The sequence below is a fragment of the Cnephaeus nilssonii genome (genome assembly GCF_951640355.1).
Source record: "Cnephaeus nilssonii genome assembly, chromosome: 15".
Classification (NCBI taxonomy): Eukaryota; Metazoa; Chordata; class Mammalia; order Chiroptera; family Vespertilionidae; genus Cnephaeus; species Cnephaeus nilssonii.
In genome coordinates, this window is record NC_137086.1 from 52,602,610 (window position 1) to 52,615,315 (window position 12,706).

General features: G+C 42.5%; 1 protein-coding gene across 1 annotated transcript in view; it reads right to left on the bottom strand.

Annotated features, from left to right (window-relative positions):
- Positions 1–213: 213 nt before the first annotated feature.
- SUCLG1 (succinate-CoA ligase GDP/ADP-forming subunit alpha) overlaps positions 214–12,706 on the bottom strand; it is a 37,265-nt gene continuing 24,772 nt past the window's right edge. Inside the window, exons 6-9 of the mRNA XM_079792037.1 lie at positions 10,068–10,151; positions 7,822–7,973; positions 2,380–2,568; positions 214–455 (exon numbers count right to left, since the gene is read on the bottom strand). Coding sequence (XP_079648163.1) covers positions 429–455; positions 2,380–2,568; positions 7,822–7,973; positions 10,068–10,151 — 452 coding nt within the window. The 3' untranslated portion in view covers positions 214–428. The remainder of the gene's footprint in view (positions 456–2,379; positions 2,569–7,821; positions 7,974–10,067; positions 10,152–12,706) is intronic.

The window sequence follows — 12,706 nt, forward strand, 5'->3', positions numbered from 1 at the left end:
GGTCACTCTATGTCTCAGATAATTAGACAATTGCCATACTAAAATTTTTAGTCTCATTCTTTCAAAAGATTTAGTTAGAATGTTTTCTACAGAACCCATTAAAATACACACTCGCACACTCACACCTAGACACACATGCACGCACACCCCTCAGTTTCTCCTACCGCCCCCATGCCCCCACACTGCAGCAATAAGAGGTCGCCAAAGTCATACTGAAATCAAATGGTAGGTTTATTGGCTGTCTCCGTTACACATGAGGCGAGAACATCTCGATACAGAACTTTCGAAGCCTTGTTTCTGTTTTGCCTCCCGCTGTGGGAAGCCCAGGGACAGGCGCAGGCTGACAGTGGACAACAGAAGCAACTGCCACTGGTTCACTTTACACAATGATTCATTCCACAGGCTCAGGGAACTTCCTGTTTTCCCTTTCACAGCATCTTCCGCTTTTCAAACTCCTTCGGAGACAGAAGAAAGGAAAAAGATAAAAGATCCAAATTACATTCATGATCAAAGTGATCTGAAAGCTCTTCAGGATTCTTTGAACAACCAAAAATTACAGAAGTAAAGCGTACCGGGATGAGGTACTTGACTACAAAATAGCAGCTCTCACATTAGTCTGTGTCAGCCTCAATTTCACTGAGCTGGAGGCAGAGCTTCAGTTTTACGTCTCCCAAACATGTAGGCAAGAGGCTGTGAATTACACTTATTTCTCCAGGGCAGAGTTGTTATTAGGAGCTGACAAACCTGGTTGAGCTTACCCAGACTTTCAAAGCAATACGTGAACCACACTGGCCCTTCTCATAAGGCAATGAAAACTGGTTTCACAGACTCAGTTAAGATTTGAACAAAAGATCAAGGAAATCAGAAATTTCTGTGAGGAAAACAGTACCGAGAATCACATTTCTCTAGACTGGAACAATTCGAAGATGCCTACTGCCACTTACTGGAGTGAAGTGGTAACGCATGTCTCCAATGTGAATTTTTAAGCATTTGCTTTTCCCCTTCCCCTCTTGTAAAAATCTGTCTTCACACACTCTAATAACCCAGATTTCTTTAAACGCTATGGCATACAGTTACAGTGTCATATTTCAAAAGGCAGCATTATGCTTTTGGAATAAAATAAGGTGTCCATTTTATAATCCCTAAAACAAGGGTAAGATTGCATTGTTCCCTCTTTGGAATACAATTGGGCCCGTGTCCTGCTTATAACGTTTGATGTTTGTTTGCTTTTTGTTAAGGCTATAATCATAAAAAACAGAGAGCCTTAAATGATCACGCAAAGAAACAGGCTGAGAATCATTACAAAGGGATTATTAAAGATAACAAATCTTAGAATACTTTAAACCTATTAAATACAATGTCCTATTAAAAAAAGAAACGAGTCCAGCTGGTGTGGCTCAGTGGTTGAGTGTCGACCCATGAATCAGGAGGTCACTGTTCGATTTGGGTCAGGGCACATGCCCGGGTTGCAGGCTCAATCCCCAGTAGGGGGCATAAAGGAGGCAGCCGATCAATGTTTCTCTCTCCTATCCTCTCAATCTCCCTTCTTCTCTCTAAATTCAATAAAAACACATTTTTAAAAATATTTTTTTTACAAGAACAGACCCAGAAACAAGAAGGCATGGATCAGACTGTCGGGCCTCGGGGGGAGGGTAGGGAAGGGTGGGGGTAAAGGGGGAGATCAACCAAAGGACTTGTGTGCAGGCATATGAGCCTAACCAGCGGTTAAGGACAACAGGGGGGTGGGGGCATGTGTGGGGAGGGGTGTGGGATGGGAATGGGGGGACGAGGACAAATATGTGATACCTTAATCAATAAAGAAATTAAAATATATATATATATATATATATATATATATATTTTTTTTTTTTTAAAGGGGGGAAAAAAGCAAATGTGTAAGAAGTCACCCTCCAACCTGTAACAATAATGACCTCCCATCCCAACCAGGGCCAGAAACTAAAGGCTGGAACCCGAACCCTTTTCTCTAAATCTCCCTCCACCCCAGCTCCCTCTCCTCCAGCTTTAATTCCTTATTACTCAGCCGTCAACCCCTCCCACTGGAAACAGAAAACTATGGGATCAGGGTAGCTGTATCCCAAAGGCCCTCCATAGGAAAGAAAAACAAAACACAAGGCAATTTTTTGCACTGCTTCTAAAATGGAATTTGTGGTATTTATGGACTATGAAATGCTTTCCTGTGGATTATATCCTGCCACTCACAAAAGAGCAAATCCCAAGGGCTAATTTAAAAAGAAATGATTTAATCAGAACATCATTCCTGGTCTTGCCCGTGCAGGACATCAGGACACAGAGAGAGTTGAAGGCCATGGTTTCCGGGTGCCGTGCGGGCCCACTCCAAGGCCGGTGCGAACAGCTCACCTTGTAGATGGTGTTTCCCAGCTGCGCAGGCGACATGCTGACCACGACCCCTGCGCTCTGAAGGGCAGAGATCTTCTCCTTTGCGCCACCTTTTCCTCCAGCAATAATGGCACCTGCGTGACCCATTCTCCTGCCGGGAGGAGCCGTTAAGCCAGCAATGAAGGACACCACAGGCTTGGCTTTGGGGCCCTGCAAGGTGACATTTCAAACATCTAATGAAGCTCATCAACGCTGAACAACAATTTCAACCCTATGGGTGAGTGGCGTGGCCAGGCCGTCCCTCATCCTCACTAAGGAAACCACACAAATGTTAAGCTGTGAGGGAGACCACTGCTCTCCCCACCTGTGACGACTCAACTTCTCAGACAAACTCAGGAGAAGCAAACTTGTTACCTGATTAGATATTAAACTTCCACTTTGCTGTACCAACTGTTGTACTAATACATACAAAAAAGCGCACTTGAAAACACATGTCATGTGATTTGTGATCATAATTAATTAAAACACGATCAGCTTGTTTTATTTAACCTGCTTTTGTCTTAATTCCTTTCGAGTTCACCCTTAATAAACCTGCGGAAATAGAGGTGAGGTGGGAAGTTATGCAGACGTGCCCAGTGCTGACGTGTTTCGTCCTCCAGCATCAGCAGGTCACACCCAGCGTCAGCTCTGACCTCATCAGGAAAGTCTTCAGGAGGGATGCTGTCAAGTTCACAGTGGCAGACATAAGTTTTCCAAAATATTAGCATTCGCTTGAAAGTTCAAACTGTGCCATTGGCAACAAATACACGAGCTGTTTTCCTTGACACGCAGGTTGGCTTTGTTTGTTTTGAGACAAGGTCTGCCAAGTACCTAGGTCTGGTTAACCACTTTGTCTGCCAGTTGTTTTTCTGGGTAAAACTGGTGAAAAAGGCAGCCAGTTCAGCTCACAGTTTAGTGGGAAAGTGCTTTACTTCCCATTTCATCACAAACTGACTCAAGGGCTAAGATTTAATTTAATTAAATTAACGATTTTTACTGCTTCATAAGGACATTCTTCAATAAAATTGGCTTTTTGTTTCTTTTTGTTCCCCTGGAGTACCTGGCAGTGAACGATGACTAGGCAGTTTGCGTGCAGGCCCTAAGTCGTGCTGAGGTGCCAGCAGGCCAGGTTCTATGCGGTCTGAGCCTGCTTACTCCAGCCCGTCTCCCACCACTCTTCCTGCTCAGTAATCCCAGACGCTCCGCCTCTGCCCTGCTGAGGATGTCGCCAGCCTCCTTGGGTTCCTGGCAAATTTCTACTTAACTTTTAAGACTTCTCAAGCCTTCCGGACGCCTCCTCCCACACTCTCCACAGATGCCCTTCAGTCAATCATCTTCTGCCCCATGGCTCTGCTGTGCCTGTCACACACTTCTACTCACACTGAGCACTCTGGCGGTAACTTATGTCTACATATTCCCCTATGGAACTGTGAAATCCCTGAACACAGGGACTGTGTCCTCACTTAAGAAAAGATTACACAGTCATTTATTCATTCACTCGCAAGCTCTGCAGAGGTTATGAGCATCTCACATGAGTGGCACTAACTCCACTTAATTCCCATGGTCCTATACAATAGTGGAATAGCCCTAGCTGGTTTGGTTCAGTGGATAGAGCGTCAGCCTGAGGACTGAAGGGTCCCAGATTCGATTCTGGTCAAGGGCACATGCCTAGGTTGCAGGCTTGATCCCCACTGGGGGACATGCAGGAGGCAGCCAATCAATGATTCTCTCTCATTATTGATGTTTCTATCTCTCTTTCCCTCTCCCTTCCTCTCTGAAATCAATAAAGATATTTTTTTTTAAAAAAGTGGGGGGAAAAATAGTGGAATACCACACTAGAAAGGAACAAGATTATGATGAGACTAAAATGCCAAACAAGTTTACACTCCATTCTATTAACAAGGAAAAGTCACTGGAGATTTTTAAGCAGAGAAAAATACAATTAACAGACTTTTAGGGGAACTGTAGTCTGAAAATAGGATGTAGAAATGATGACAGAACCAGTTAGGAAGCTATCAGTGGAATCGGAGTAGACACAGAGGACTGCTGACTCCTGCCTCCAGTCCCTGAAATCTGACCCTTGCCGCTCCATGGCCTGAGGGAGAAGGAGGGAGACCTGGGTTTTCAGGCAGGCCATTAACCTCTTTGGGCCAGTTTCCTCACTCATACACAAGGACAAAGGGTCAAGATAAAGGTTAAGCAATGTACTACTTTTGCAAATAATTACTGTCATTGTAACAATGATAAAAATAGTAGTTGTGGCAGCAGACACCATTACTGAGAGTTCGCTCTGTGCCAGGTATTGTGCTGTGTATATCAACTCAACTGTCCACCTAGCATCTTGTACACAGCAGGTCCTCAATAAAAATCAGCTCCGTAAGAACTAGCCAGGAAGAGAAAAGCATGTCCAAATGAAACAAAACGTGTATGTTTAGTTTTGCCCATTAACATCTACCCTGTTCAAGGGATTCAGAGTTGTGCCTAAGTACATTTTAAAATTCACTCTAACGGAGTATAATGTCATATTAATCTAAATCTTTTTCTTAAATGTTTACCTACATTTCAAACTTTACATTTTTCTGAATTCAAGAGATTCTAATACATCTTACGCCAATCTATTTTATTCTTCACTTATTCAACATGTATTGATGCCTACTGTGCCAAGGACTGGACTGGGCACCAAGGATGCCAGTTCCCTACTGTCCATAATAGTCTGGAGTGACAGCCAGATGGTATGCATGCCTCGCAGAAGGCATAAACAAAGGCAGGTGGGAATGAAAACAACTGGCATGTCAGATGGGGCCTGGTTCTGAAAAGGAAGGGTAGAGGGATGTCAGGGGCTGGAAGACCACACGAAATCTGGCCTCTATCCCGATGTAATAAGAAACTGTAACGGTTTAAAGCCAGGAGGGTGGAAGCACCGATGTCTGTGTTTCTGAGGGGCAGACAATTTAGTGGCCACAAGCAGGATGGCCTGAGGGGCGGGAATAAAGGAGTAGATATCAAGAATAAATTATCAACATAGGCCAGGAGGGCCAGAACCAGGTCAGAAAAACTAATTATAGATGATAGTCTGAATCGCCACATACTGAAACAGACGTTAGGAACTGAGTGGAAACGAGAGATGAGAGATATAAGATGGTTCTGAGGTTTCTGTCTTGAAGCTGCATGAAACATGATGTTGATGATATACAATAACCACTCACACTTAAGCAAACAGGCACAGAAAGTAACTCCAAGGAACATAAACCAAGAGGATGGAGAAGATGAAGAATGTATGGAGGCCATTGGTGACCTCTGCAGAAGCGATGTCAGGAGAGTAAGATTCAGCAGCAACAGCAAACAGCACAATAAGAGTGCCTACTACGTGCCTGGTGCACTCTGCTACACATTCCTAAAACATTTAAACCCCACAATCCTTACAACTATGCTAGGAGGTAGGCACTGCTGGAGTCCTATTTGCCAAGGGAAAACGGAAGCGTGGTGAAGTTAAGTAACATGTCCAAGGTCACACTGATTCTAAGTAGCAGACAGATTCCAGGGTGCTGAGGATTAGTGGGTGAATAAAAAGTAAGGAGAGAGATCCAGAAAGTGAGGGGAGAGTTGTTACATCTCCTACTGAGATCAGAGTTTTAAATCACTACAGCAGGGGTCCTCAAACTTTTTAAACAGGGGCCAGTTCACTGTCCCTCAGACCGTTGGAGGGCCGGACTATAGTTTAAAAAAAAAACTATGAACAAATTCCTATGCACACTGCTAAGTCGGCTGCTAAGCAGGACAGGCAGCGGCGGCAAAAACACCCGGCGGGCCGGATAAATGTTTTCGGTGGGCTGCATGTGGCCCACGGGCCGTAGTTTGAGGACCCCTGCACTACAGGGTGGTGGGCACATGGTAATTCTTATAACATAGAAACCCATTATGTTCATGTTAACCAATGTCACCCCAATAAATTTCATTTAAAAATCACCACAGCCCTAGGCAGTTTTGCTCAGTGGATAGAGCATCGACCTGAGGACTGAAGGGTCCTGGGTATGATTCTGGTCAAGGACATGTACCTGGGTTGCAGGCTCAATCCCTGGCCCTGGTCGGGGCTCATGTGGGAGGCAACCAGTCGATGTGTCTCTCTCACATCGATGTTTCTCTTTGTCTCTTCCTTTCCCTTCCACTCTCTCTAAAAATCAATGGAAAAATATCCTCAGGTGAAGATTAACAACAACAAAATCACTACAGAAGAAAAATCAAGTATACTCAAAACAGCCCTTGAATATTCCTTAAATCACACATAAATATGCACTGTTTTATGTATACTACCCTGGAGGTGATACTATTGGTTCCTTTAACTCTCCAGTATTCATGATTTTTCTGTGGCATTTAACTCATTCACTCCTCAATTTCTTTCACAAACACAGAAAGTGATCTCCTCCCACTTGCCTGGCCTACTGGCCATGCTCCTTCATTCTCAGTGTCAGGGACATCCTCGAACTCACTGGCTTGCTGCCCCCAGGTCTTTGCCATGGCGTCCAGAACACAGTCACAGAGTAGGGCTGCTGGGCACCAAGCTGCGTCAGTCCTCACTGCACCCTCTCTTTCTTCTCCACCCCAGAAACAGAGCCTAACTGCCTTAGCTAAAAGAAGTTATGACACAATTCCACACGTTTTATGTTTAATTCCAAGAGAGAGGCAACGGGGAAAGCCTTCACAGGACATAGATAATAAAGCTTTTCTACTTGACCTCTGAAGGAAGTACTATTCCGCAAAGAAATTCTGAAGCCAGAGGGAGATGAGAACCTGGGAAAGGGTATAAAAGGAAGGGTCTTTAGAAGGTCAGCCAAGAAAAAGAACACTTATAGCCCCTAAGATGAGGAGAAAGAAAAAGTACAATGGGCAGGTTAAGTGAGGGCTTTTGGGCCAATGACCTGAACAGCTCTCCGTTCAGCAGGAGTCCAAATAACCTGCCATCCATGTGTGAAGTGATACCTAGGGAGGAGAACTCAGAGCAGACAACAGGCCCCATGGCAAAGGGAGAGGAGAGCAACCCAGAAAGAGTTTTCCAAGTGGCCAGTATTAAAGACCCAGCTCAGCACGAACCAAGAGGTCTCAGGTTGGATGCCTGGTCAGGGCACATGCCCGGGTTGCGGGCTCAGTCCCTGGTAGGGTTTGTATAGGAGGCAACAGATTGATGTTTCTCTCTCACATCAATGTTTCTCTCTCACCCTCCTTCTCCCTTCCTCTCTCTCTAAAAATCAATAAAAAAATATATTAAAATAAATATAATAATAAATAAATAAAGGCCAAGCTCAGAAAGGTTTGATTTTATCTTTTGTGTTTTCTTGAAAACTTAATCTTTATAAAAAATAGCTTCTAAAACAAGCCAATGGTATTATTCAAGAGTAAAGAGGTATATTTTTCCAAAGCCAAACTCACTGAATTATGTTGCTTCAAAAATTCTGCAGCGTTTTCTTCTGCATTACCACCAATTTCACCAATCAGGATGATGCCTTCTGTGGCGGGGTCATTCAGAAAGACTTCCAGGCAGTCGATAAAATCTGTTCCATTAAAAGGATCCCCTCCAATGCCTGAAAAGATCAATGAATATCAACAGCATGAGAATTAGGTTGAGAAATGTTGTTTCAATTTTTTTCCTATTTTGTCTACCCCGCTCACCAATATTTTCAAAGGTATCATTTCTCTTGCACTAAACGTGTGTTTTTTTAAATCACAAAATGGTGCACTTAGTTGTTTCTAATATTACATGAACCCTAAATGGTGGCTGGATTCTAATACAAAGAAAAACCTCTTTTTGTTTTAGCTTCTTTATCAATCCTCTTCCCTCCCACAAGTTTATGCTTAGATAACTGTTTCAAAGTGAGCATTTTAAAGAAAATGTATGTTTGTGTTACAAGCGAGAATGTCTTTTAACATTTAACACATTTCTTTGCCCAAAGTAACATAGGTGAGGCACGTTTCAGAGAACACTCACAAGTGTTAAGACACAAGGCCCAGTGAAGGACAGGGTGAAGGGGGCCCTGGCGCCTTTCTTTCCCTCAGCTCCAGAGTGGGTGATGACAGAGATACACGGAGGGGCTCTACTCCGCGTACATGACATCTGAAGAACAAGCACTTGGATAGAATTAAAGGCAATGTTCCTTACAGATTAGATGCCACCTTTTTTTAAAGTTATGAACTCACTGAAGGCAGGACTGATTTAGTGCGTCTCTGAAGAATGAAGTTCAGGAAGGGAAGCAGCATTTACTGAGTGACAACATGTGTCAACTATTGTCTCAGTACACGTCAGACCTGCCGTCTCCTAATACTTCCAACCTCTCTGTGACATAGGCCCTGTTAGTCTCAATTTACAAATTAAAACAGAAGGTGGAGAAGATGGAATTGGCAACTGTTTCAAAACCTTTATTTTTTGTTGTTGTAAATCCTCATCCCAGGATATTTTTTTCCTTTGATTTTTAGAGAGAGTGGAAGTGAGTGAGGAAGGGGAGAGACAGAGAGAAAAAACTAATCGATGTGAGAGAGACACATCGATTGGGTGCCTCCCACACGTGCCCCAAACAGGGCCAGGGATCGAACCTGCAACCCAGGAACTTGCCCTTGACTGGGAATCAAATCATGACCCTTCCACGAATAGGCCACAAGCCAATGCTCTAATCACTGAGCCACCAGCCAGGCCTCAAAACCCCTCTCATTCTCCATCAGACTAAGTTACCTAGAATCTAAGATTGTGCTTCATACACAGAAAAGCCATGTTTCCTATCTAATTTATGGATTTGAGTCTTCATAAAAACACTCCTTGGCCATATTTTATAATTTTTATTATAAAAAGCTATTTTTAAAAGGTTTTTAAAAGCTATTCTAAGAATTTGAAAGAATATTTATGAAAATGAGAAATTTGCCTGGCTTTTGGCAACAAATACCAAAATAATTTTAAAATCTAAATACCTTTTTACTTTCACCAGTGGGAAGCAGTATGATGCAGCAAAAAGAGCAATTCTGGGGAGCTCAACCTAGACTTTCTCACCAACTTTCAGCTCAGAGGTAATTTAGAGGGTTGCCTTAAGAATCAGATAAGGCCCTGGCCAGGTGGCTCAGTTGGTCAGAGCGTCGACCCGTGTACCCGTCAGGACACATACCTAGGTTGTGGATTTGATCCCCAGTTGGGGTGCATACTAAAGGCAACCAACTGATATTTCTCTCTCACACATCAATGTTTCTCTCTCTCTAAAATCAACACAAAAACATATCCTTACGTGAGGGTTAAAAAAAAAAAGAATCATAATAAATGGCAAAGAATTCAGTAACTATGAAGCACTGAATTACTAGTATATAACTTATAATGATAGCAAATAATAACTGTAACAACAAAAGTCCTAATATGAAGCTTGTTCACGGTAAGCAAAGTAAGTGATGTTTTCAGGCACCAAACCTCTCCCAGAGCCACATGTCTAAGGATGCTTGCTCTTCGGTGTGGAATCTTGGACTATGAATCTTGAAAAACACAGTAGGACTTCACATTTTGAAAATAAAATTTGAGATCAAAGCATCTCTTTAATAAAATGGTATCAAAATCTCTTGCAAATAGTCAAAACAACAGTTACTATCATACTCATTCAATGAAAATACTACATTTCAATGAAATGATTTTAGCACAAATCCCTCACCAATGCACAAAGACTGCCCCAGTCCAACTTGTGTTGTTTGGTGAACTGCTTCATAAGTCAGGGTGCCAGATCTGGACACAATACCTTGAAGAAAGAGAATTCAAAAATATCAGATTGTGTTCATATGACAGACTATCACAGAATAAACTAAATTGCAAATATGAGTACATATAAAATCCACTCCATGATTTGTCATCCAAATCAACAATATCTTCAAGTGATGAAATAAGAAGAAAAAGCTTAAATTAAAACAGAGAGGTTTTAAAAGTTATAGGAGAAAGCACATTATTAGTTGGGGTTATTTTATTACCTATAAAAACAATGTAAGAAAGACATATATTACCTCTTCTAAGAATCTTTGGGAAAGGGATAATAATATCCATGTGAACTTGCAGGGAACAATCTTGCTTAGGGTGGCAGAATATACAGATTAGACCTATAGATACCCAATCTATTAAACAACCAAAATCTTCAGCCTTGCAAAACCTCCACCAGTCACATTTAGCAGTGCTATCTATTCTTCCCACAACTATTTTTCTAATGTTTTTCAAACAATATATAGGCTTTAAAGGGAAGTAAGGTCCCAATCCCTGAGTTCAAGTCTACCATGTAACTTCCTCTATACCAGTGGTTCTCAACCTTTCTAATGCCTCGACCCTTTAATACAGTTCCTCATGTTGTGGTGACCCCCAACCATAAAATTATTTTCATTGCTACTTCATAATTGTAATTTTGCTACTGTTATTTTGGGATCATTGAGAACCGCTGCTGTAGAGCCTAAGACCATCGGAAAACATAGATATTTACATTACGATTCATTAACAGTAGCAAAATTACAGTTATGAAGTAGCATCAAAAATAATTTTATGGTTGGGGGTCACCACAACATGAGGAACTGTATTAAAGGGTCGAGGCATTAGAAAGGTTGAGAACCACTGCTATATACAACTAGCGTTCCCGTTGCAGGAAAAATCCTGCAATAGGGTTTCCTGCTGCACTCTACCCTGCCCTGCCTGCTCTCCTCCCTTGTCCCCTGGCCTGCGTTCTCCGCCAGCCCCCCTGCTTTTCTCCCTTCTCCGCCAGCCCGCTCTCCTTCCTTCTCCCCCGGCCCCGCCTCCACTCCTCCCTTCTCCCCCGGCCCGCCTTCTCCGCCAGCCCGCTCTCCTTCCTTCTCCCCCGGCCCCGCCTCCGCTCCTCCCTTCTCCCCCGGCCCCGCCTCCACTCCTCCCTTCTCCCCCGGCCCTGCCTCCGCTCCTCCCTTCTCCCCCGGACCCCCCTGCTCAACTTCCTTCTCCCCCCACCCTGCCTCCGCTCCTCCCTTCTCCTCCCCCTGGCTTGCTTGCTTATCCACAGCTTTGCTCCCTTCTGCAGCTCTTGGCTTCTTTCTACGCTGTCTTGATATTCAAATTAGCCGTCATCTTTGTTGGGGTAATTTGCATATTTGTCCTGATTGGTTGGTGGGCGTGGCTTGGCTGGTGGGCATAGCGAAGGTGCGGTCAATTTGCATATTTGTCTATTATTAGATAGAATGAGCCTGTGTGAAAGGACCTCATTTCACACCTGGACAAGGTGTGCAGATGTATGGGGTGGGGCAGTGGCAGCTAGACCATCTTCTCTTGACTGAGCTACAGAAAAGGTAATTTATTTCATACCACAATCTGTAAATAATGAGTGGATCCTTAATTTTAATAAGTTGAGAAATATAAATGAATGACTTCAGTTGTTAGAACACATGATATAAAAATGTGTTGTTTTTTTTTTAATAAAACAACAAACTTATACGGGCTAAATCAGCACATGAATTCTGGGTGGTGTCCATGGTTTGCTTTCTTTAAACTTCTGCTTTGGAGCACTTTTTAAGAACTCAGAAGATTCATTTCTAACAATAAAATCTCCCTACGAGGGCAAGTAGACAGTAAAAATGTCTATTCTTCCCAAACTGACATATAGATTTAACACAATTCCTATCAAAATCCCAATAAGAATTTGTCTAGATATAGAGAAAATCTTTCTAAAATTAATATAGAAAAGTAAAGAAACTAGAATAGCTAAAAAACTTAAGAAAAAATAAAGTGCAAAGAATCAGTCTATCCAATTTCAGGACATTATTATATCTACAGTAACCAAGATTGTGTGGTATGTTCTGGTGTTAAATAAGCACATGAGTCAATGAACAGAAGAGAGAACCAGAAACAGATCAACACCAATATATCAATTGATTCTTGACATAAATGCAAAAGCAATTAATGGAAGAAATATTTTTCTTTTTAAAAAATGTTTTTATTGATTTCAGAGAGGAAGGGAGAGGGAGAGAGATAGAAACATCAATGATGAGAAGCATTGATGGGCTGTCTCCTGCACACCCTACACTGGGGATCGAGCCCAAACCCAGGAATCAAACTGTGACCTCCTGGTTCATAGGTCAATGCTCAACCACTGAGCCATGCTGGCTGGGCAGAAGAAATATTTTTTTCAAGAAATGATGCTGGAACAATTGTACCTCCATAGACATTAAAATAAAAACTTTTGATCTAAGTCTCACATCTTATGGAAAATTTAATTGAAATTGAATCATGGATTTAAATGTAAAATACAAAGATAGGAATCTTGCTAGGCAAAAGTTCTTAGAGTTGACATCA